The sequence below is a fragment of the Giraffa tippelskirchi genome, chromosome 1 (genome assembly GCF_054371585.1).
Source record: "Giraffa tippelskirchi isolate mGirTip1 chromosome 1, T2T-mGirTip1v1.2.pri, whole genome shotgun sequence".
Classification (NCBI taxonomy): domain Eukaryota; kingdom Metazoa; phylum Chordata; class Mammalia; order Artiodactyla; family Giraffidae; genus Giraffa; species Giraffa tippelskirchi.
The window spans coordinates 217,495,298-217,521,398 of NC_137275.1; the positions used below are offsets into that span (position 1 = coordinate 217,495,298).

At 49.1% G+C, this 26,101-nt stretch overlaps 1 protein-coding gene across 35 annotated transcripts in view; it reads left to right on the forward strand.

Moving 5' to 3' along the window:
• Positions 1-26,101, forward strand: part of ZNF618 (zinc finger protein 618) — a 200,324-nt gene that overhangs the window by 105,290 nt on the left and 68,933 nt on the right. For all 35 annotated transcript variants that reach the window (XM_081574568.1, XM_081574599.1, XM_081574579.1 and 32 more), the window contains 2 exons: positions 7,948-7,991; positions 25,707-25,969. In XM_081574568.1, the coding sequence (XP_081430694.1) occupies positions 7,948-7,991; positions 25,707-25,969 (307 nt within the window). The remainder of the gene's footprint in view (positions 1-7,947; positions 7,992-25,706; positions 25,970-26,101) is intronic.

The window sequence follows — 26,101 nt, forward strand, 5'->3', positions numbered from 1 at the left end:
GGGTTGGGAAGATCCCCTGGAGTAGGAAATGGCAATCCATTCCAGTATTCTTGCCTGGATAATCCCATGGACAGCGAAGCCTGGTGGGCTACAGTCCATAGAGTCGCAGAGTCAGACACCAGTGAGCAACTACCACACATACTTGAGTGTGATCACCGCGAGGACAGGGAAATAATAACAGAGTCGACCATATTTGCCTAGAACAGTGTCTGGAACATTGAAGGAGCTCAGTAAATACTTGTGAGATGAAATGCAAATCAAAACCACAATGAGGTATCATTTCACACCAGTCAGAATGGCTGCTATCCAAAAGTCGACAAGCAATAAATGCTGGAGAGGGTGTGGAGAAAAGGGAACCCTCTTACACTGTTGGTGGGAATGCAAACTAGTACAGCCACCATGGAGAACAGTGTGGAGATTCCTTAAAAAACTGGGAATAGAACTGCCATATGACCCAGCAATCCCACTGCTGGGCATATACACCGAGGAAACCAGAATTGAAAGAGACGCGTGTACCCCAATGTTCATCGCAGCACTGTTTACAATAGCCAGGACATGGAAGCAACCTAGATGTCCATCAGCAGACGAATGGATAAGAAAGCTGTGGTACATATACACAATGGAATATTACTCAGCCATTAAAAAAAATACATTTGAATCGGTTCTACTGAGATGGATGAAACTGGAGCCCATTATACAGAGTGAAGTAAGCCAGAAAGAAAAACAGCAATACAGTGTACTAATGCATATATATGGAATTGGAAAGATGGTAACGATAACCCTATATGCGAGACAGAATAAGAGACACAGATGCATGGAACAATTTTATGGACTCTGAGGGAGAAGGTGAGGGTGGGACGTTCTGGGAGAATAGCATTGAAACATGTATATTATCGTATGTGAAACAGAACACCATTCCATGTTCGATGCATGAGACAAGGGCTCAGGGCCGGGGCAATGGGATGACCCAGAGGGATGGGATGGGGAGGGAGGTGGGTGGGGGGTCCAGGAAGGGGAACACATGTAAACCCATGGCTGATTCATGTCAATGTATGGCAAAAACTATTACAATATTGTAAAGTAATTAGCCCCCAACTAAAATAAATAAATTTATAAAAAAATAAAATAAAATAAAATAAAATATGAAAAAAAAAATAACTTGTGAGATGAGCGAACGACTTTCTCCTGACTTGAGTCATGTGACTCACCGGGACAGAAGTTCAAGTTAGGTTTGAGGGATCCACTGGTGGTTGGAAAGGAAAGAGATATGTAAATTGGGCTTGAGTTGTTTCAGACCCACTTGTCCTCCTGTCCTCAGTAAATTGGAGAGGACATAGCGTCACCCTCTGGGCAGGTCCTGAGGCTCTGATAGGTTCTTCTCAAAGGTTTGGTGCCTCCTGCAGGCCTCCAGGTCAAGTGCACTTGATTTCATTCACCGCTGAGGCTGAGCATCTTCCTGCAGGGTCAGTTGTACCAGTTGGTAATTTAAAACAATTTCTGTGTGCAAACTAATATACATATGTATAAAGTACACAGACATGTTTTGGACCAATATGTATTTGGTGCTTGTGAATATAACACTCACGTGACTTAGTAAGAAAGAAGATGAGACTTCAAAGGGATTTGAACAATCAGGGAACGTCCCTTCCTCTCCCAGATTTGCTCTTCCCTTCCAAGGATGGAAGGAAGCGGAGAAGCAGTGAACGCTGGGGGTATGGAATTGTCCACCAGTGGGTTGGAGGTTGTCCATCCAAAGCCGAGCATAGTATGTGACACATAGTAGGCTTTCAAGAAATACGTGTTGAATGAATAAAGGAATGGTTGATTATTTAAGATCAGTTGTCATAGCTTTCCCATGTATAATTGCCAGTGCAATTTATCATTCATCTAAGCAACCTCAGTATCAGAGAAAGTGAAAGTGAAAGTCACTCAGTCGTGTCCGACTCTTTGCAACCCCGTGGACTGTATAGTCCACGAAGAATTCTCCAGGCCAGAATACTGGAGTGGGTAGCCTTTCCCTTCTCCAGGGGATCTTCCCAACCCAGGGATCGAACCCAGGTCTCTGGCATTGCAGGCGGATTCTTTACCAGCTGATCAGTATTACCTGAGAAATAGTAATTAATGAATTCAACCATATTTGCTGAATATTTGGCTTGTGCCAAGCCCTTAGCTGGGTGCTAGAGACACAACCACATGTGGGATGTGGTCTTTATCCAGGAGGAGTCTGGGGCAACACAGGCTCTCCAGGAACTGTGGTCCCCGTCCTGTAGAGCTGGTGAAAGGCACTGGTGGTAGTGTGTTAGCCATGTTGGAAGAACATGAACAGGGACTAATCAGATCTGGTGGGGGGAGGGGGAGTCATTTAAGTCTCCAGGGAGGAAGCAATTTTTGAGTTGCAGTGGGGGAGGGAAAAGGCAAGATCTTAACTATACCACCACGGAGATGTGCTGCTGTCTCAGGTCTGTCTTGTGCTTGACCGCTGATGCGCCATCTTGGAGATGCCCGCTCCATCTTCTCGGAGCTCCAGGGCCACGAGCCCCCGCATTTCCAGTGGCCCCTCGACCCCCCTGAGCCTCTGGCTCTGCTCTCTTATCGCAGAAAGGCATTTCATTCTTCCAGATCAGGCAGCCAGGACCCAAGGAGCTGTTTTCCTCCATTGTGCAAGCATGACAAATCATTAATTTTTGATTGATTTGCTTAGAATTATGGGCGCCCCAGCATTCTTTCCGCCGCTGAACAGCTGTATAACAAATGAATATATCAGTGTGCACAAAAGATCGGCGATCTAAGAGAAGCAATTACATTGGCCACCCTCCCCCACTCTCACCCCTTCCCGGGCAATGAAGGGAGGAAATTTTTACCAGAAATTCCTCAAGTGGCTTTAAAAAAAAAAATGCCTTTTTATAATTGAATTAAATCTTTATCTCTTCATCTTTTGCAGCAGATTTCCAAATACACACCAGTTCCCCACGTGCTTGCTTGGGTTGCATCCATCCAGGAAGAATCTTTAATAATGAAATTTCAACTCATGAATTAAAACCAAAATGGAAAAAAGGAAAAAAAAAAAAAAGGAGCAAATTCTACCCCTCCTTTTTGCTTTTTTTTTTTTGGTTGCTGCTATTCCTTTAAGATTTTGGAACCGTACCAGTGCACTAAATGTGACCTCCATAACTTTTAAATTAAGAATTTATGCTGGCTTGAAATTTATGAAATATTTCAGCATGAAAGAAAGCCTTTTTCCCTCAGGAAAATTGAGCAATAAATCACAGCACTGTGGATTTACTGCCCTGGAGCCAGCGAGAGATAGGATTTTTTTTTTTTTTTTTTTTTTGCTTCATTCTGAAAAAAAAAAAATGTAATCATATAAGACAGCTTAGCTGCTATCCTCCCACTCTCTAGAATTTTTAATTTCAGCTGTTTCTGCTTGGATTTATTTCCAATATTCCTGCTCGGCTTTTCAATTTCCTCAGTTATTAAATTTTAATTCAGTGCATTAGCATTTAAATTAAAAAAGGGTTTATTTTATCGAAATCGTTGGCCAGCCCCCATCCCGTAGCACACGAATTGCCTGTTTCTGCCATTTGCACAAAATGTGAAATGCAGCTAATGTCTTACAACTTACATTTGCACAAATTTAGAAATAAAATTTCTGGGTTAGGAATAATATTTTCTTTCCAAGAAAATCCTTAATAAGAGAATGGAAAAGAACAACTCAACGTTCATTTGGGAGGGAAGAGGAGGGTCGAATGAAACCAAAAATAGCCTTACCCAGGCCCTGAGAAGAAGCCGGTGTGGTAAGGAATGGGTGGGGCCCTTGTGGGGAGCTGGGGGGGGTGTCTGGGTTTGGGTACCTTTACCCCCACCTGCGTAAGAGGAGGGAGGTCTCTCATGAGCCTACTCCCCCCACCATATTTCATTTACCCTTGAGAGGTCTGGTTAGGTTTGGGTCAACTCCACACGGAGCGTCAGAGATGAAGGGAGTGCGATGATCTGATTGAACTCTCGTGCCTCCTCCTGCCCCTGTTTTTACCTATGAGAACCTCAGGTCCAGGGAAAGGAAAGAGCGTGCCCAAGGTTGAAGATGAGACCCAGACAGAGCCAGGCAGAAGCCGTATCTTTAGGCGCACGTGGTCCAGTGGTGGCATCAGCAGTAGAGTTTCCATTTCTACACATACCTGGCCTCTGCTTAGTACTTTACCAGCATCACTGTATTCACCGTCACTCTGACCTGCCCTTTGGAGAAAGCCTCAGGGCCGTGGGGTCTGGTAGATGCTTATGACCTTCTGTCTTGCAGCCGAGGATTCAGATTAGGTCCCAGGACAGGCTGGGAAGACATGTGGCTCAGTCCAGGCCTGACTCTGCCTCTTGCCCATCTGCTGTGTACTCATGTACAATCACTCTGTCTTTCTGTGCCTCAGTTTCTTGGGCCCAATAAATGGTACCCTTTATAGCTATATCTAGGGTTGTTAATGATTATTATTATTATTACAGCTGGGCTCACACTAAGTAGTTTTACGTGTATAGCTTATTTATCATGTTTAAGTCTCCCTCCAGCCCCAAGAGATAGATCCTAATGTTGGCATATTGCCATTTTGCAGATGAAGAAACTGAGGCCTAGAGAGTGCAGATGACTTGCCAAGGATTGTACAGCTCAAAAATGGCAGACCCAGAACTTGAATTCAGACCCTCTGACTCTAAGCCCTGTGCTCTTGAACTTTGGTTCAAATTGAGAATCAGATCAGATTACACTGGGTAAAAGTGAGTTTGTGGTTTGGGTAAAATTGAATGAAATTGCTGGTAGTAGACCATTTGGGCCCAGGAAAATGGCAATATCAACTGAATTCAAACAGTAAGACTTGCTTTGAGATATTTGTGAGGACACAGACAAAGCCAGCCTGGCACCTTAGGGATCTCTACAACTGAGAATCGGTATCCTCAGCACTGTGGCTGGTGGGGGTGGGAGGCCCATAGAGACTGTCCCCTTTCGTTAAGGTGGTCTGGTTCACTTTGGTTCAGTTCAGTTGCTAAGTCATGTCTGACTCTTTGCGACCCCATGAATAGTAGCATGCCAGGCTTCCCTGTCCTTCACCATCTCCCAGAGTTTGTACAAACTCATGTCCATGGAGTCGGTGATGCCATCCAACCAGTTCATCCTCTGTTGTCCTCTTCTCTTGCCTTCAATCTTTCCCAGCATCAGGGTCTTTTGCAATGAGTCCGCTCTTCACATCAGGTGGCCAAAGTATTGGAGCTTTGGGTAGGTCTGGACTCAGGCCCAAAGGCTGAGATTGAGAGATGCTGTGATATTGACACGTGCTCTCTTGAGCATCTCTCACTCGTGGTCCATGGTCCATCTCTACCGCCTTCCCATATCTGCTTCTCATATCTGCCAGTAAACAGACATTTCCCACCCTGCAGGGATGCGCTCTTCCCTCCAGTTATCCCATCCCATCTAGGCTTCTACAGAAAGATTTGCTTGGACAGCTCTTTGAACGTTTTTAGCACTTTGTCTTAGTTTGATAAAAATGAGTGGAAAACGAAAATGTAGGTAGCTACCAGTGATGAGAAGTTTAAATATCATTAACACAATAAAAGGGAAAATGGAATCGTACATGGAGATATGGGCAGCTGTGCCAAAGAGAGAGACTCTTCCCTGCCCAGTTGCATGTTCAATACACTTGAACTGGTCAACTTTGTGTGAAATTATGTGTGAAGGAAAAGGACAAAAAAAAAAAAGATAACATTAAAGATAGGTGTGAAATTCTATAAATACACATGTAGAGTTGAGTTTGAAAGGTGCTTTGGGGGTTTTACCATGTTAAGCTCTCTGGGGACAGAACTTCCACCCCTTTTGCCTGTTCTGATTAGAGCATTCGAACAACTCCTCGCATTTTTGAGGAATGCAAGAAGTCGGAAAGAGGCTGTAATTGATCCTGTTCTTTTGCTCCCAGTGAAATTATTTGCGAACCATCTTCTGCTTTCTTGTTTCTTCCATGGAAATAATACACCGGCATCCCATGAGCGCTCCCTCCCAAGCCTTGTGTTTCTGCCTCCTTGTTCGTCCTTCACCTGTCCATTTCCTTCCTGTGGGTAGTGGGGGCTGTGTACATTCACCCCATTTCCCAGTTGGCTCTCTTGAGTGTTGGAGGGAGATAAAATATTCCAGAGCTGATGAAGGTGGGTGTTGGAGTGACCCGCACCTGGGCTTGTAGCTGTGGGATGTTGGATGAAAGTGAAAGTGAGAGTCGCTCAGTGAAAGTGAGAGTCGCTCAGTCGTGTCTCACTCTTTGCGACTCCATGGACTCTACAGTCCATGGAATTCTCCAGGCTAGAATACTGGAGTGGGTAGCCTTTCCCTTCTACAGGGGATCTTCCCAACCAGGAGATCGAATCCTGGTCTTCCACATTGTAGGCGGATTCTTTACTAGCTGAGTCACAAGGGATGTTGGATAAATGACTTAAATTCTTTGACCCTCAGTGCCTCACCTGTAAAATGGGGAGATTGTGTATGTGTGTTGGGGAACCTGTCCAGAGGATTAAATGAGAGGCGTTCAGTGCCCATACGTTAGTGCTGGGTGGGAAGTTGGCTGGGGGAGTGAGTCTTGGTACCCACAGGGGACTGGGTGGGGAAGTAGACAAGAGGGGGTGGTGGGGACTGTGGCTAACCAGGTATATCAGCTCAAGCTGATTTGTCACGTGGGACTGCGTGTTGCTTTCAGAAGCTGAACATCTGGCTTTGGGGGGGATGAAATCCCTTTATTTTTTTATATTGACTATTTAAATCGAAGTCCACCATCTGGTTTTGCCAATTTGCAGCTTCTCAGAGGCACTCATTAACAGGTAGCTGCTGCTGTTTTTAAGTTCTTAGTCCTTCATTTGCAACCCTGAATTTCAAAAAGCTTGGAAACAAAAAGATGTTTTCTAATTGGTGAGGTGACAGAACTTGACCAGAAGAGAGAAGAGGCTAGGTGCCGGCTTCATGTCGCCCATGTGCTGACTGCATACGTCTCACTATGGAAATATCAGTGTGCTTGAGCACTGGGGGCTCCCCAGACCCTTCCAGGGTTTTTGCAAAATATAGAACACATGCACCGCATTACCTTTCTAAAGTTGGAAAGATTCTGAATTTGGAAACACATGTGTGCTCGAGTTTTGAACCTGCATTATTCCAACTGTGATTACTATTATCATAAATGTTTCCTGAAAGCTGCGCGGTGCATCTCTAACAAGGGTGTTGGAGAACCCATGGCCTTAGTTTTTCCCATGCCCATGGCCTTAGCATTGAGGTTTCCCCAGCATGGGCCTAGGTGTCAGGATCCCTGGGTATTCGTCACTTGGTCCTCATGAGACTTCAGGCAACTCCCTTCTCTTCTGGGGCCTCAGTCTCTCCATCTGAACCAGAATTTTATGATTTCTGAAAATTTCATTTGGTTAGCCTTATCTCCCCACCCCCCACCTCCCAAATAAAAGCGATTACAAACCAGCATTCTCTTGCCTCTCTCTGCTTGCAGGGTTGGGGGACAGCCTATTTTAACATAATAGGATTTCCCCCCTCCAGTTGGTAGGAATAAATCTGCGGCTACTGTTTTATTGGAAATCCCAGCTGAAAATAAAAATGGTGCAATTCAATCTCAGATTTAGCTGGTTACTTACTTTTCACTGAGTCCCAGGAGCTCTCTGGTTGCTGGGTTTATGTTGGCAGTGGGTGCTTAGCTGGATTTAAAGGGCCAAGCAGATTGGTGGTGGAGGGTGAGGTCGGGAGGGATGGCTGTCCTGACCCCCTCTTGCCACTGGAGGCAGATTTTTCCAGCCTGGAGGAATGGAGCAGGGGGTGGTGGCCCGCTCACCCCTCTGAAAGCTGGTGTTTGAGTGGGAGCTTGGTAGGGTACAGTGGGTAGCCTCTGTGTCCTCCTCTTGGCTGATGTAGGTGTTCTGGATTTCCTTTTGCAGGCTGACGGAGCCAGTGCAGCTGGAAGGAAAAGCACGGCAAGCAGGTATGCCCCCTCCCCTGCCCCCCACCGCATTCCCCTTTCCTCCAGCCCTGGTCTCATGACTAACAACCACCTCTGTCTGGTCATCATCTACCTGAAAGAATGGATGGTCCAGGCCAGCCCCCTTTGCTGAGAAGTAGCCGTATTTCCCTGGAGGACATGGAGCTGTGAGTAGCACTTTCCAGCCCTCCTGGTGCCCCCTCTGGGCACCTGTGACTGGAATCTAAGGATGACTCAATGCTGAACTGGCCTTGGCTGCTCAAGTTAGGGAGACTTGGGGGTGAAGTGCAAGACTGGGCAGGAGGACCTGGGATTGGATCCCATCTCGACCACCTCATCGTGAACTCCAAGGGCATCCATCCTAGTCTGGAATTCATTGGCCCAACTTGGGTCCTGTGCTCCTCCCCTGAGCCTATCCCTCCAAATCAGGAGGGTGGAATATTCTGCTTAGCCAGACCTCATCCTTGGAGCTGGCAGGGGATGGCGGAAGGGTGGTCCCCAAAGGAGAGTGGGAAGGTCATGACCGAAGATAAGGGGAAAGCAATGCTGGACAGGCCCACGGAATAGATGTCTACCACCAGGGGCACAGGCAGACACTCACTTGGTGTAAATGTTAGTGCTGTTCCTACTGTTCCATTAGATAGAGCAGCTGGAGTGGCCAGATGACCTTTATTTAGGGCATTGACAGGCAAGAAGAAGGCAAGGGACAGCCTAGAGAGAAGGCTTCCCAGGCCACATCCACAAGATGTAGGACAGGCTGTAGGATTACCTCCTGGAACTGGGTGTGCCAAGCACAGGAGTATGCCCTTCAGCTCGTGGAACACTGGTTCTTTAAATGTTAATAGATTTTTATGGGGAAAAAAACAAGGGTTCTTTGGCCAAATAATTTGAAGAATGGCGAGTTTAAAGTCCACAGATTTCTTTGCTGTAGAACTTTCCAAAGCATTTCACGTGCTGGGGTGCTTACTTGAGAGCATCCGAGAAAGAGAAGAGAATGACATGTTTCTCAAACTTACTTAACTGTGGCGTGCTTGTATTGAAGTTTATCCCGTGGAGCCAGTGTTCCTTGTAATGTGCTTTGGGAAACCATGGGAGCAGAAGGGTAAGGTGCTCAGCTCTGTGTTTCAGGGAGATCACCCTGGCCCTCATTTGTAGGGTGGATTGGAGACGGCTCGAAAGGAGGCATTGACACCAGGCTGGAGATCAGTGTAACCCACCCAAGCCAGCACAGCCTGGCTTCCACCCACTTCCCCGGTCTTCTCGTACGTCTCCTCCTTGCTCAGTCTGCTTTAGCTACCCTGACCCTCTAACTCTGTAAACCAGGGGTTGCCCATCTTTACCTATAAAGGGTCAGATAGTCCTTCACACTCCACAGGCCATAGGTCTCTGTGGTACCTCTGGCAGCATAATCCGGAAACAGCCACCGATGATATGTAAATACACGAGTGGCCATAGTTTGCCAGTTCCTGGCCTGAGTCTTTGCAGCTGCTGTTCTTTTGCCAGGGATGTTCTTTTCCCCAATCTTTCCGATCAGTGCCCTTTCATCCTTTAGGTCTCAGTTCCATCCTCCCCTCTGAGACGCCTGCTCTGAGCCCCTCCAGCCCCACCCGTGGCCTGTGTCCCTGCATCCTGTTTATGCTCTTCACTTACTCCACGTATTTTTGTGCTTTTCTCTGCTTCTCAAGTGCCAGCTCCAGAGGCCACTTCTGTCTTGTTCAGTGCTGTGGGCTGATCCCCAGCCAGCAGTCAGTGAGTGTTTGTGGGGTGGGTACCCTGAATGAGGTGGGAGAAGATGGGATAGTGTAGGGGCAGGCAGTGTGGGCTAGATTGAAGGGCTGAACAGTCAAGCTTGGGCTTGGGAATCTGGACAGTGACTCATGTAGCCAGTGGCTGCCCAGCGCCCTTACATTTCTGTCCTGGGCCCCTGATATTAGAATCTTGCATAAGAACAGTGTATGAGGCTGTATCTTATGGGGTAGTGGGAGTCCCTAGACTGCCAGTGCCTGGAAATACTTCCTACATCTGAATGCCAGGACTGAAAGGGGCCTTGGGGTTTGTCTAGTCACTCCCTTCATTGAACACATGGGGAGAGAAGGCCCTGCTCAGGGTCATGTGCTGAGTGAGCAAAGCAGTATCAGGCCTTGACCCTCCCTAAGCTGGTGCTCTGTCTACTTACTGATGCTGTACTCAAGTGAGGGTCTAGCCAGCCGCCCCCACCGCCTTCTCTTGTTCATTGAGCACCTGCTAGGTTAGACCCAGTACTCTGTGCTATGGACTCAGATGGATTAGATGCTAATTTATCCATCCAACAGACATTTGAGCACCTGCTCCGTAGCAGGCACCATTCAAAGTGCTGGGTCTGCAGCAGTGAACAAATTTCCCTTCTTTCCTCATCACTTGTATGTGGCTGTGGCCCTTGCCCTCACTCTCTGATGCATGAAAATCTCCCAGGCCACCATCTCTGCCTAGTGACCAGAGGACAGCAGATGAGTTTCCCCACGGTGCTAACAGGTGCCTGAAGCTCTGTATTGTGTCTTATCAGCCCAAGGCTGTAGTGACAGGGAGAAGAGTGCTGAGATCAGTTAGAGATGCTTGGCCTGGTCAGAGGAGATGGGAGGTGGCCTGGGTGCCATCTGTTTGCTCTCCCTGATTAACCTATATTTGCATACACTTAGTAGTGGAGCCCCATGTTATTACCACAGTGCCAGAGTGTACACCAGGAAGGGTCAGCCCAGACCTTACTGTATGACTTGCGATGCAGACAAAAAAATTCTAATAAACACTACCATTTAGTCAGGCTCTGAGCTAAGTGATTTACATTTATTAAACGATATAATCTTTATGAGGCTTCCCTGGTAGCTCAGCTTGTAAAGAATCTGCATACAACGCAGGAGACCCTGTGGTTCGATTCCCAGTTCGGGAAGATCTCCTGGAGAAGGGATAGTCTATACCCACTCCAGTATTCTTGGGCTTCCCTGGTGGCTCAGAGGGTAAAGAATTGGCATGCAATGAGGGAGACCTGGGTTTGATCCCTGGGTCAGGAAGATCCCCTGGAGGAGGGAATGGCTACCCACTCCAGTATTCTTGCCTGGAGAATCCCATGGACAGAGTAGCCTGGTGGGCTATCGTCCATGGGGTTGCGAAGAGTCAGACACGACTGAGCAACTATACGCAGCACAGCCCATAATCTCTATCACAGCTCTGTGAAGGATGATCTTATTATTCCCACTTTACTACCGAGGCTGCTGAGGCCCAGAGAGGTGTATACAGTTGGAAGTGAGCAGCACAGCCAGGGTGCCTACCTGGGTCTGACTCTTCTGATGCAGGTGCCTCACCACCGTGCCCTCCTGCTGCTGTAGGAAGTGATCAGTTTACAGAGCTTAGAGGAGCCTGTGAGGGGACCAGGGCTGGGCCATCGGCTGGGGTCTTGTCCAGAAGGTGGGGCCTCCAAAGGAGCTCACAAGGGAGTTTATTTTGATTCTGTCATTAAAGCTAATAGAGCATCTTTGAAAGACCAGAGCAGCGTTACTGTCGAGTGACCCAGCAATCAGTGTGAGAAGTGAGTTCTTCATTAAACGTCCAGAGAACTTTAACGTAGCCCTTAGCTGATGCCACTGGTGAATTTGACCCCTGGGCAGAGGAGCCTGGTGGGCTACAGTCCATGGGGTTGCAAAGACTGTCGGGCATAACTGAGCCCAGATATTGGGTTAGATTGGCCAGGTGGGGTTAAGAGTCTTGGATGCTTTGTGGAGCGTTAGACTCATGCAATCCCTGCTTCAGATAGAGAGACTACAACCCAAGACTCCCCGAAGTCAAGAGTGAGGCTGGATGGTCCTGGTTGGGACTGACCTTGAAGGACCTGTGACTCTCTGACCTCCGCTCCAAGCTGTGCCATGCATGTTGTGTTATCACACCAGGGTCTGTTTTCGTTCCAACGCCTTCCTTTTGGCCCAGAACACCTCATGTTGTTCCTTCTCCGGAGGGCCTCTGGCTAAACCCCAAAAGCAACAGCATGGGCTGCTAAGGAATTAGTGTTAAATTGAGAGGGACAAGGAGAGGTGGTGTTTCTGATCCTAGGAAACGACCGCCAGTGGTTTGGTTTACTTCCCTGTAACCCAACCTGAGTTGGTTTTACAAGACCAGTGATCTCAGCACTTGAGGTTAATGCTAACCTGGTGTGCAGGTTACAGATCACGTAGCACAGTGCAGTTAAACCTCACTTATCCTAAGAGGCGTGGAGGGCTATGGGGCCTTAACTGTAGAAAATTCTAACATTTTAAATGCAGTTTTCATAATCAAGTAAATGTAGCTTCAGCCTTACTGTAATGAAGAATTAGCCACAACCACCCCCCCCCTTTTTTTGGTCAGTTGGAGGTTTTCAGAGTTGGAAGGACTTTGTTGGTAATCTGGTCCAACCCTTTCATCTGGAGATAAGGCAGGCCAGGGATAGAGGCGGTGAGGGACTCGTTTGTCCGCCATGTGTACCGGTTGCCTAACAAGTGATCTGGGCCGTATAGACAGAGAGACTGGGGTGGAGGAGAAGGTCATAAGACCAAGGCTCATTCATTTATTCCACAAACACTTACTGAGTGCCTGCTAAGTGCTAGGGTCTGACCTTGGTGCTGTAAATACAGTGGCGAACAAAACAGAAATGCCTGGTCTTGTGGAGCTCATGTTCTTGTGGGAATGGAGGAGACATAAATACTGAAAATACATCGCCTCTCATATGGTAACAAGTGCTTTGGGGGAAGGGTAGAGAGGGAGATTGGGAGAGTCAGGAGTATTGCATCAACAAGAAGGTGACATTTGAACAGAGATTTGAAGGAAATGAGGGGCTGAGCCAAGCAGTCATTTGGGGAAGTGCATTCTAGACAGAGAGGAGAGTAGGTGCAAAGACCCTGGGGCAGGAGTGTGCACAATGTGTTGGAGCAACCGCAAGGAGACTGATATGGCTACATAGGGCCTTGGAGACTTTTGTCAGGACTTTGGCCTTTACCTTGAGTGAAACGGGGAACCATTGGGCGTGTTGAGCAGAGGAGTGACATGATTTGGTTTTAAAAGGATTATTCTGTCTGCCAGAAGAATAAACTGTAGGGGGCAAGATGTTAAAGAGATATTGCCAAGAGTTCAGGACAGGCAAGCCCTTTGACAGTAGGCTTGGAAGGGAGTTTCTGAAAGGCCATGTTTTTCAGGCCTGAGGAATTCATTTCAGCAAAGCATTTTGTGAGTCTTGCATTCAAAATGCACAGCCTTCTGCTTGGTCATGGGAGAGCCCCCGAGTGGAACAGGATGGCCCCTGTGGCTCCCACTCTCCATGCCTGGTCTGTGGGGCATCTCACTCACCCTCTCTCTGAGCCCACACTGCCTGGGTTCAGATCCTGGCACCACCGACTGTCTCGTTGTATGACCTTAGACGAGTTACCTGACCTCAGTTTCCTCATTTGTAAAATGGGGGTTTATGTTCATACTGCCCTCACAGTGGTGTCAGTGAGGATTAAGTGCCCTAGTGATGGTATGTAGGGACTTCCCTGGTGGTCCAGTGGCTAAGACTCCATGCTCCTAATGCAGGGGGCCTCAGTTTGATCCCTGGTCAGGGAAACAGATCTTAAATGCTGCAATTAAAAGATGCTGCATGCCACAAATTAGAAAAAAAAAAAGATCCTGTATGCTGCAACAAAGACCTGGCACAGGCAAATAAATAATTTTTTTTTTTTAAAGTGGTATTATAACCCTTAGCATAATGCCTGGGCTGTAGTAGATGTTCAGTAAATGCTTGTTTTTATTGCCACCGTCACTGCAATGCTGGATTCCATTCCTAGGAGGGGGAACAGTGGGTGGCACTTGACTTCTCATAGAGCCTGAACATCGGAGGGAGCCTGGAGGTGGGGATGACTGTGGGGGTGGAACTTGTGTTTGAGGGCCTACCATGATCCACTTCCTGTGTCCTGCAGTTTGCGCATCTCAGGTGACCCTCCCCGGGTCCCTCTGAGGCACCAGTTGGCATCCCTCCTTCTCACAGGACCTGAGAAATAGAGCTGTTCATGGTAAACCAAATAATCAGATGGCTTTGGGCCTCACTGAGTCTTGTCCTTTAAGCCAAGGTTTTCCCCCCAGTGGACAGTTAAATCTCATAACCACATGTGTATGGCTGCGTAATTGTTTTTAAATAATAGCTTCTTCTTGTTTAGCATTTTGGCTTTCAGCAGGAAAATTAAAGTAGCCCTAAACAAATTAACCTTATTTGCACAAAATTCCATACTACCAGTAGGCCTGATGCTGGTCAGTGACCAGGGTGGTATTAGCAGAATGAATTATATGAGAACCAGCTCTGGGTATGTTTTAGTCAGGTGCCATCTTCATCTTGGGGGCTTCCCAGGTGGCTCAGATGGTAAAGCGTCTGCCTGCAATGCGGGAGACCCAGGTTCCATCCCTGGGTTGGGAACATCCCCTGGGGAAGGAAATGGCAACCCACTCCAGAACCCTTTCCTGGAAAATCCCATGGACAGAGGAGCCTGGTCGGCTACAGTCCATGGAGTCGCAAAGAGTCAGACACGACTGAGTGACTTCACTTTCACTTTTCACTTTCATCGTCATCTTGACTGTAGGTTTGTGTTCCTGTAATTGGAACTCATTTGATTCCCAGACATGTGTGTTCTCACCCTACCAAACTTGGGACCGGGGTTTGGCTATAAAGATCATAAATTGCAGGGTGACTGTAAGGGTTCATCTGCTTACTCCAGAGGGGCCCCTTACTTTTTTGGTGGGCAGAGTTCACTCTGCTTAATCAGTTACTGTTAACTGCACAAATAAGGCAGATGGTGGAAAATTCAGGCATCCTTGGGATTGTCCTCTGGAGACGGCCATACAAATGCAAACTGCAAGTCATATGTATCAAAAACGGTGAATCCTTTTTCCAAACGGCACTGTGGTTCTCAGGCTTGGGGTGGTCCAGCAATGGGAAGTGATTGGGGTCTTTAGGGAACCCAGACTCTATCCAACCACCCAGCTCGAGTTTCCCACCTGTGCTCCTTGAGAAAATTAAGAAGGTTCTCATAAAGCTGCAGTTACCAGTATAGAGCATCCAGAAATCTTGTCTTGTCCTGAAGAAACTCAGTCTTGAGAATGGAACCAGAATGATATGACGGGGTTGCTTCTCGAAAACTACCCCCTTTTTTAAAAAATTAGTTTATTTATCTATTTTTTTAACTTTACAGTATTGTATTTGTTTTGCCATACATTGACATGAATCCACCATGGGTGTACATGTTTTCCCCTTCCAGAACCCTCCTCCCACGTCCCTCACCATCCCATCCCTCTGGGTCATCCCAGTGCACCAGCCCCGAGCACCCTGTATCATGCATGCCAGGTCTTAGTTGTGGCATGTGGGATCTAGTTCCCTGACCAGGGACCGAACCCAGGCCCCCTGCATTGGAAGTACGGAGTCTTCGCCTCTGGATCACCAGGGAAGTCCCTTGAACCCTTTAATGACAAAAGCCCTCAATCTCAGAAAGCAACCCTGGAAACATCCACAGCCTCACTGTTCATATCGTTCTCCTCACCCTCTGCTTCCGCCTCCTCGAGGTTTCACGCAAACCACAATGGTAAAGAGCGTGGGTATATCACACCCACCACCTTGATCACACCACCTTCCCATCCTGCAGTGAACCTGTCCACGTGTGTGTGCCCACCTCTCCCTCCTCTTCATTGCTATGTATGCAGGGGCCCTTGCCCTACTTCCCTTGGTTTTCACAGAGGCAAAGCATTCCTCTCCTGCCTTCACTTATGAGTTCTCCGCCTATAACCTAAGAGCTTCTCTTTTCCAAAGTTGGACCACACTTTTCACGTTTTGCCTGACAAGTGCTTGGTAAAGATTGGAGAAGAGAACTAACAGTTACTGAGCCCCACTGTGTGTCTGGTGCCGTGCTGGGCGCCTTGTGAACATCTCTGTGCTTTAATCTTCTAAATAACCCTTCGAGGTGAGTACTTACACGTCAGGAAAGAGAGGTGTGTGCAGGTTAGGAAGCTTGGCAACAGCCCGCACACCTAGTTGATCATCTTCAAACCCCTTGGGGAGACTGGACTGTGTATTGAGGAGTCGCATTTGTGTATCTGGGGGCAGCACACCTCTGGGCAGTGAGGGACCAGGCTTGGGTGTTCATAGTAGGGCGTGTGGATGGAGCTGCCTGTGCACCCCAGACAAGGTCATCAGCTGATCTGGTGGATGAAGAACAGAGGGCTGGAGGCCAGATGTAGTGCCAGGATGGGGCAGGCACGGTGGAGGGATGGCAGAACTTTCTAAGCAGCTGGGCAGCTCCTGACATCAGTTGTCAAGATGGGCAGGAGAGAAGGGGTGCGGTCCTGTCAGGAAGCCTGTTTACATTTCATTCCAAGGTGAGTGGCCAGGGATTTTGGGCATCAGTGATCGAAGCTAAGTCACAACCTTGGTAGGAAATAACATTGATGGCAGAAGGGGTGTATTCTCTGTTTATACAGCCAGTGTGAGAGCCTAGGTATAGCCTCACTCTTCATGGTTGAGTCATCTGCTCCCTGGAGTCTGTGTAGGATACCATGGGTGCCCTGTAAGGTACAGGACAGTGGGCATAGGCTCCTATGTGGCCTCCTCTTCCCCACCTGCCTGTCGAGGGCATTCTAAGGGGGTGAGATTTCCTGAGTCTGCAGAGTCCCAAAAGTTGTGTGGGGAGAGTCAATAGCACGGTGGGTCTTTAGAGAGCAGTGCTCATTGCCAGCCGATATGTGTCATGCCAGCCGATATGTGTCATACCACGGACCGACCCATTGGAAAACAGTCAGTGCCTCTGTATGAGATACTGTTAATAGCAACTCTTTATTACTGGCCTGGGCCAGCCTTCCATGTGCCATGACTCCCTTGAAAGAAGCTTGCAGCTTTCCCTGGAGGGCTCCACCTGCTAAATGTCGGAGTTTGAGACTTGACAGCCATTGCTCAGAACTCCTGCTCTTCTCTATTTTAGGTTTAAATTAACCAGGGAATTAACTCTTAATATTTAAGTCTTTATGCTGTCTTTCCAAGCTGCTGTATTACCCAGCGTTGTGGCTGACTGACAGCCATACGTTGAAGAAAATTAAGTGCCTAAAAATTAATTCAGACTAATGATATATTTATGCATTGTAGGATATTTTGAATTTCTAGACTGTTAAGAGTTGTTTAATAGGTTAATAGTTTTTAATCTATTAATCTAATCTTTCCTACTTGACTATTTATTAAAATATTTCAGTGATACATGACAGAAGTGGATAATTCTGAGGGTTATTAAGGCATGGGTAATGGCATGAAGATTTGGATCACAGGTGGAATAGTAAATATAGCTGCTTCGATACTGGGGTTTGCAGCAACTGGGGTTTTGCTGTAGGTTCTTTCTCTTTTGGCCCTTCCAGGTTAGTAGTGAAGCTGTGACCTTTATCCTCATGATTTCTGTTCTTGTGGCTGAAAACAGGAAACTGTTTACATCCAAAGGACAAGTGTGGAGACAGCCGCCCTTCTGGGGCACATCAAGGAGAGCTGAAGGTCAGCGCTGAACATAGCCCAAGCACCTTTCTCTGTGGCAGAGATGGAGCCCTCCATTTCTTTGTTTTCTTGCATTTCCGTGTTTTCTGTTTTTAGCATTGAGCGTGTGCCTGTTCGGCCAAGATACTAAGGATACGGTAGGAGACAAGGAAATGCACGTGTTCCACATGTCTTGGAGCTTCCGGTCATTCAGTCTTGTATTTCTTCATTCATTCAACAAGTGTTTTTATTATTTTCTCTAGAAAAAATAACAGAAATCATCCAGATGATGTTTTAAAAAAGCCCAGGGATTGGAGTGAGACAAACCTGGTTGAATCCTGCTTCTGTCACTAGAAAGCTGTGTGACCATGAGAAAGTCACTCTGTTTCTCTGATCCTTGGTTTTCTTATTTGTGGAACAAAATCACCTGCCATGTAAGGCTGTGAAGAGCAAGCAGATGGTACTTGCATATGGCCCGAAGCAGCACCATGCCCCCTGGCCCCTCCTAGCCGCCTGGTGTGTCCTAGCTGCCCTGCCCTCACTCACCCTGTGATTGTATCATTGTATCAGCATCTCCTCCACTCTGCATGCTGGCGTTTTTACATCTGGCTGTTTACTGCTTGCATCATTGCTGACATCTGCCAGGGTCCAGGTACAGGGGTACAGAAAGCAGTGGGGTAGAGCCACATGGAATTGGCAGTGAGAATCGGAACCAGACCCTGTTAGAAGCAGAGGGGGGCGTTCCCAGAGCCACTGGTCCGAGGCTGCAGGCTCCTTTGTGGGTATCACCCTGAGACCTCAGTGCCCCACCCCTGCCCAACAGCCTGAATCTGCTAATGGAAGATACAGTAGTGACCCTGCACCTTCAAGGGCTGGTGTCATTTTGTAATATCATATCATCACCCTGTCCACCTTGAACTTGCCTGTTACATATCAATAATATCTCAAAGCTGGAGGAAAAACAAAATGATGGTGTCAGAGCATTGCTAAGGCTGCCCTGTTGGCATTTCAGAAAGTAGGAAGAGCTTGCTGCATTCAAGAAAATTTCCATCGGAAAGGATGAAGATAAGACTGTGACACTTCAGGAAGAAGCTTCTCTTATTCAGAACATTGGCTCCAATGAAACATCTCCAGCTCGTGTTCTGCTGAGGGCCAGATGGGTGGGACGTTGCTGCCTTCAGTTCTGGGTGCCACCTGAAGCAGTCCAGCCATCGACAGCTCTTTCGATGGGTGGGGAGAGGGAGACACCTTGAAGGCCACGCTGGCATTGACCTTTGCAAGGTTCATTCTTGGCTCCTTAGGTGATCAGGTGCTGATCGATCACCCCGCCCGTAGCAGGCAGCACTGCAGTGACAGCAGAGTGAGGCGACGACATCCCTGTCCTCTCGTAGCCCTGGTTCTAGTCGGGGAGACATTGGAGAGGACAGGTGGTAACAGGCGTGTTCAATGAGTGCAGGGTGAATACTGAGCAGAACACGGAGGGCAGGGAAGGGATGTGGGTGTTTGACTGAAGACCTGGAGGAGGGGAGAACCGGCCATGGGCATCTGGGGACTGGGGAGAGTATTCAGAAAGAGTGAAGAGCAGATGCAAAGGCTCGAGGCAGGAGCCTGCCCCACCTGCTCAGGGGACAGGGAGGAGGCTGATGTGGCCCCCGGGGGAGGAAACGGGAGGGACAGGGTTAGCAGATGAAGTCAGTGGGCACGTGAGGCATGTCTCAGAGCCCTGAGGGTTGAAGCAAGGACTCTGGCTGCTACTCTGGGTGAAATTCAGAACCGTAACTGGGTTTTGAGCCAAGGAGTGACGTGAGCTGGCCTGGCCAGGATAGGAACAGGGAGATGCGCTGTGAGAATATTACAGCAAGACAAGAGAGAGGGGAAGGCAGCTTGGATGAGAGTGGTGGCGGTGGGCTGGTAAGCAGTGGTCGGGTTCTGGACATATTTTGAAGGTGGGGTTGATAGGATTTGCAGGTAGACTGATGAGTAGGGAGTGAGAGGGAAGAGACAAAGATGGTCCCAGAGTGGTGGAATTGTGCTAACCGAAATGGAGAAGACTGCCGTAAACCGATGACCGTGTCCTTGGCTGCAGGGTTTAGCGGGAAGAGCACTGGGGTTGGAGTCAGGAGAATTCTCTGACTTGGGGGAAGGGGCACAACCATGGCTCAGTTTGGACCTGTAAATAAGGGTGCCTGTTAGGCATCCAGGTGGAGGTGTCCACCAGGCAGTTGTTCAGGCAGGTCTGGAGCTCAGGGAGAGGTCCAGGCTGGAGATAGGATTTGCTATTCATCATCACATAGTTCATATGTAAAAGCACGAATCTAGGTGCAGTCATGTAGGAAGTATGAGTAAAAATAGAAGAGGCTCTCGAACTTACCCTTGGGAGAGGTTGACATGGAAAGGTTGGGTTGGTGAAGAGGAATCAACAGAAGAAAGAGGAGTGGCTGGAAGGTGAGAGGCCCACAGGGAAGGCCCAGAGCATAGCGAGGAAAGAGTCAGAGAAGAAGAGAGGGGAGCTCGTTAAAGGCTGCTGATGGAGATGAATTCAGTCAGGACTGAGTAGGGACTGTTGGATCTAGGAGCTTGGAGGTCCTAAGAGGCCTTGGAAAGAACTGCTCTGGTGGAAGCATTGCCAACGAGGAGCCTGCCAACATCTGCAAATAGTAATCATTGGTGCTCCGATTATCGGTTGGTGGGCAGCTGGATAGAGCTAGAGGACTAGGTCAGTGGTCAGCCTCTGCAACAGGGTACACACGGCCCCTGACATCATGGCTGGATGTGTGTTAATTCATTTAACACCCCGTGCATCCTTGCATTCATCGAGTGTTGTGTTTAAGCGCAGCTTGAGGCCAGTTAACCCTCTTTCGTAATGAGTGGAGTCTTTTAATGAGGTTTTATTCTAGAGAGAGTTAACCAAGTCATTACTTACACACTGTGATTAGAGATCCCCCCCACCAGCTGTAGCATATTTCAGTGGCTAAAGTACCAGAGGAAATAAGCATTGGCCTTTGGTGAAGGTGGAGTGGCCCAGAGGCTGAGCCTTGCAGCAGAGACAGGAGACAAGCACACCTGTAGGGCAGAGGTCTGGCCTCCACCAAGACCTTAGACATCTCAGACTCCAGCTCGGTCATCATCAGATGGGAAAACTGACTCAAGTAGGGGCGGGACAGAAGTCCAGTGTGCTGAGGACTTCTCATGACCCCTGAGACTTGCTAGAATTTTAAGTGCTTGCATTTGTGGTGGGATGATGTAGAAGCTTTACCCAGAAAGAACTTTGGTTGACCTCTGGGCATCTGGCATTGCTGAGACTCTTCCTTCAATGTGGCCAGAAGTGGCATTTGTCCTTGGGCCTCCAGTCCACTAAGAAGTTGTTTGGTGGCTCTCTTGAACTGTAGGGCTCAGTGGGAATGACTCTAGGATGGAAGTTGCAAGAATTGGTGTCTGATTCATTGCTGGAGGTTGTGTGCCCTTGGGCACACCGTTCATTGTTCATTGTGTTGATGAGTCCTGTGCAGCAGGCCCCATGCTGGGGCTGGATGTGGAGGGGGGAGCAACAGACATGGGCCCTGCCCTCTGCCTTGGTTCCCTGTCTGGTCACAGGGCGCTCGTGAGTGCCAGATGTGATGGCGTGTATATGAGCAGCGAACCATCTGGTAAGATCCAGAGGAAGAGGTTTGTTTCTGAAACCTCCCCAGGCAGGCGTGTGGGCACATTGACTGACCAGATCAGACTCGGCCACGAGGATGAGTAAGAACAAAGCGAAAGAAAACTTCGGGGCTGGCAGAAGCCACAGGTTTGCAAAGTTAACTGCTTTGGGGCTGTTTCTTCTAATTTAGTCACACGTAGTGTATTAGTTTCCTGTGGCTGCTGTAACAAATACCACAAACTGAGTAGCTTAAAACTAGAGAAATTCCATATCTCACTGTTCTGGAGGCCAGAAGTCTGAAACCAGGTCTGGGCCAGGGTCGCACACTGTCTGGAGGTTCTGGGGGCGGATCTACTCTTTGCCTCTCCAACTTCAGGTGGCTGCAGCATTCCTCAGCTTGTGGCCCCATCCGTCCAATCTGTGGTCCTCCTGCTGTCTCCTCGTCTCTGTATTGTCTCCTCTTCTTTCTGTCACATCTCACCTGTGTCTCTTATAAGGGCACTTGTCATTGCACATAGAGCCCACCCAGAGAATCCAGGACAGTCTTGTCTCAAGACCCTGAAATGAATTACATCTGCAAAGAGCCCTCTCCCAAATGAGTTCACAGTCACAGATTCCGGGGATTAGGTCATGGGTCTATCTTTTGGCTTCCCCAGTGACTCAGACAGTAAAGAATCTGCCTGCAGCAGGAGACCTGGGTCTGATCCTTAGGTCGAGAAGATCCCCTGGAGGAGGGCACGGCTACCCGCTCCAGTATTCTTGCCTAGAGAGTCCCATGGACAGAGGAGCCTAGCGGGCTACAGTCCATGGGGTCACAAAGAATGGGACACCACTGAACGACTCGCACTTTTTGTCTTTTGGAGGGGCCACCATTTACCTCACCACCACCACTAAAAGCAAAGCTGTAGGTATCAGAGACCGAGAAAGTGATGTTCCTGGAGGCCTACTCACCACCACCCTTGTAATTCAGGCCCCATGGGTTCTTTTGGGCCATCGCTCTGGAACCCCTAGGCCTTCAAGGATCACACTTTGAGAACCATTGCCTTAGTGAAAGGCCAGGTCTGTTAGGGAATTCTTGGGCAGGGACCTGCTTGGTCTGGCTCCTATCCTGGCATTCTGGCCTGAGCAGTAAGCAGTGACCACAGACAGCATGTACTTACTGAGAAATATCCTTTTAGTGCCTGACTTTAGATTTTATGTTGAAGTGTGACTTGGGTTAAATATAAAATTCATAGCATATCTTGAGCAACTATTTTGTAGTTATCTATATATAAATCTATTTTACAGCGACACAAATAGAATAGATTATGGAGTGTCAGCATGTAGATAGATTCCAAGTGCTTTTTCACTAATATACCTAATGATTCGTGCTGAGAATATCCAAGGGCTCCACTGTACATTTAAATGGATATAATTAAAATAATGAGCTCTATTTTAAAAAATGATATATGAAAAAAAAATTTTAAAGAAGTTTGGAAGAGCTGCACCACTAATTCAAAGTGATATAAGTACTTCTGCAATTCCATTGTTATTAGGACACCTAATTAAGTGTAAAGCATCCAAGAAAAGCAACATTTGGGCTTGTAAATCTAAATTGGGAAGCCGGAGGAAGAGAAGTCCCCATGTTCTTGGTGTAGTGTGGGCTTGGGGGTGTCGCCTTTAAGGGAGTGGGTGGTTGTGTGCCATTGTGCCCGTGGGTGAGAAGATGGCTGATGTAGCTCCTGGTATAAGAGTCACCCATGTCAGGCAGATGGGGGTGGGTGGGTGCATTCAGAGATGGGGATCTAACTCCATCCTGAACAATCAGGGAAGGCTTCCTGGAGGCAGGGACGTCATCGTGGACCAGTGTCGTCATAATGGCAGCTGCCACCCATGCACATCCATTCTGTGCAGCTCCCTGGCTCACCTCCTGCCCCACGCTGGGAAGGTTCATGGTGGTCTCCCATTAACAGACAAGCTTACTGAGCCTCAGAGAGGGGAGTGTCTGGCCTGAGGTTACAGGGTTTGTGGACACCCAGCCTGTCAGGCTCCCAACAGCCCCTCCTTCCCACCAGGACAGCAGATGCTGTTGAGGTCCTTGAGGGCAGGAAGGGACACTGAGTCTGCTTAGCTGGGATAGTCTCAGACCCCAGGGTGAGGGTGTTCTGGACAGGAGGCTGTCCTTCCTGCCCTGTGACATCGGCTGCAGGGACCAGTGACAGGTGGGACCCCTCCACTCTGATGACCTCATTTCCAGCCCTGGGAGGCACGTTTGCCCTGAGCTTGGGGCTGAACCCCTTCTCCAGGCAGGGTCAGGGCCAACCAGGGCCCAGCCAGGGAAGGGTCCTCAGCAGCCTGCCTGTCCAGCTGCCCTAGACCTGTGGGCTGTGTTCTTGCCAGACTGGCCCAGAGAGTCAGACAGGGTCCCTGAGTCCCATCTCTGCCCTGCGAGCCTCAGGGTGGGCAGGACTGGCCAGTGGGATCTCCTACTAGGTCTTAGGGCAGGAATAAGGGTTTCAGCAACTTCCATCAGAAGTTTCTCTTAGTCACTCTAGACTGTGTTCTGGTTCTACATTTTTTGCAATTGATCCTCACGAGGCCTTTTGAGTAGGTGCGGGGCTCCCTGCCTCCCTGTGCAGAAACAGGCTCAGAGAGGGTCAGGGCCCACTCAGGGGTCCAAGCTGTGATGGCAGTACTGGGGTTTAAACCCCACTGGTTTGCTTCTACAGACCCTGCACTAAAATCAGTGCCATGAAGGCCCTTCCCCAGTGTCCTCTGCACTCTTCTTTTCCCTCCCACCCTCCTGTAGACGGTAGGTACCCTTAGAACGTCTCTCCTGGGGCTACTCTTCTAGGTCCCTTGCAGATGCTGCCTTGTGTCTGCGTCACAGCACTGTGGAGTAGGTGCTGTGTTTATCCCCACTGTATGGGTGTGAAGACTGAGGTTCGGGGAGTGAAGTCACTTTTGCAGGAACCCACAACTTTGAGAATGGCAGTTCTGAGATGGGCCCTGGGATGATCCAAATTCAGTTCCTTGCATCCATTTCCCGCCAGGCCGTCAGGCCACCTCTGGTCCCCCTTCTTAGCTTGCAGACAGCCTCCTCTCTGTGTCCTTACCTTGTAGGGAAGGAGTGGGAAAGAGATCTTTCTCCTTCTTCAAAGGCCACAGTCCTATCAGATAAGGGCCCCAGTATTCTGATCTTATTTAACCTTAATTACCTGGTAAAGACCTTTTCTCCAGATACAGTCTCATTGGGGACTAGGACTTCACCATATGAAGTGGGGGTGGGGGATGCAGTGCCATCCACAGCACCTCCCCAGTGGCCTTCCTATGCCCCCTCCTCATCAGCTAGGGCCTTCCTTCTCTGTCTCTGCTCAGTTCCCCAACCTGGGAGAAAGCTGAGAGCTGGGAGGGACAGTGGCCGTGATAAAATCCATGCTCTTGGGGTAGATGGAGCTGGAAGCCCAGAGGGGGAAGGATCTTGTCCAGAGTCACACAGCAAGCCCCCTGCCAATCCAGGATGAGACCCCAGGTCCTGCCTCCCAGCCCGGGCACCTCCACTAGGCTCCAGTTGGTATGCTAACCGGCCCTGACTGAGCCTGCCTGAGTCTGGGCCTTGAAGTTCATGGTGCAGCTGCCTTTCTGGAGAGGAGAGGGCTGGACCTGGCCAAGGCAGCATCACAGGCCTGGAACATGATCAGATTCCCCAGCTTGTGCACACCTTGGCTTTTCCAACCAATGCCAGAAGGGCAAGGGGCCCTTGTGATAACGCAGAGAGTCTCCTTGAAAGGAGAGTGGTTCCAGTGGATGGCGGGGGTCTGGCTTCTTGCCTTGGCTGGCCACCAGTCTTGTGTGTGGCCCTGGGCAGGTCACAGACCTCAGTGCCCTCCTCAGTATTGAGCGTATTAACTTGAGGATGGTTTCTCTTATTTGAAGAGCCACCTAGAGGCCAGAGGGTGGGGGCCCAGATTGGTTCCATAGCTTCCCTGCCTTTCGGCTTGTACGTTCCTGTCTATAAAGCAGGGGGAACTCTGCAGCCCTTTTGCAAAGGGAGGGGTGGACCCTGCTCTGCACACATCAAGCCGCTGACAACCCCTACTGCTCCAAATGTAGCACCTGCCCCGCTGGCCACTTGTTAGAAATGCACTCTTAGGCTAGACCCCAGACCTGCTGAATCAAATCTGCGTCTTACCGAGATTCTCAGCTGATTCATGGGCACATCGAAGCTTGAGAAGAGCTGATTTCTTCCAGCCAGAGCTTTCCTTGCAGGTCTCATGTAGCTCCAGTTATAAGAATTACTGGTCACATTTAGACCTCAGCTCCTCCATCAGCAAAATGGGTGGAATTGGAGACATCCAAGCCCAGTGATTTTCAAACTGTGCTCCTCGGAGCCCCCAGGGTTCCCTAGAGGATCCTCAGGGGCAGCTGAGTGGCATGTGCATTTTAAGGCAATGGTTACATGAGAGGTGGGTCTGTAGCTGAACATTTTGCAACCTCCTGGACTGGGAGGGGGGCCTTCCAGGTAGGTCTGGGGTGGTGCTGGGGTCCACGCTGAGCAGACTCTCTTCTTTGCCAGGGAGCGCTTGAAGCGCAGCCAGAAAAGCACCAAGCTGGAGGGGCCAGAGCCCGCGCCGGCTGAGGCCTCGCTCAGCGCCGAGCAGGGAACGATGACAGAGGTGAAGGTCAAGACGGAGCTGCCGGACGACTATATCCAGGAAGTGATCTGGCAGGGCGAGGCCAAGGAGGAGAAGAAGGCAGTCAGCAAGGACGGGACCACTGGCGACGTGCCCGCCGAGATCTGCGTGGTGATCGGCGGTGTCCGCAACCAGCAGACCCTGGGTGAGCGCCTGTCCGCACGGTTGGGCCGGGGCCAGGGCGGGAACATGCGGCCAAGTGCTTCGGGGAGACAGGCTTGGGATCCTTGCTCCTCCCTGGCTGAAGGGGCCTTCTTCTCCCCTCTGTCCTCAGGGA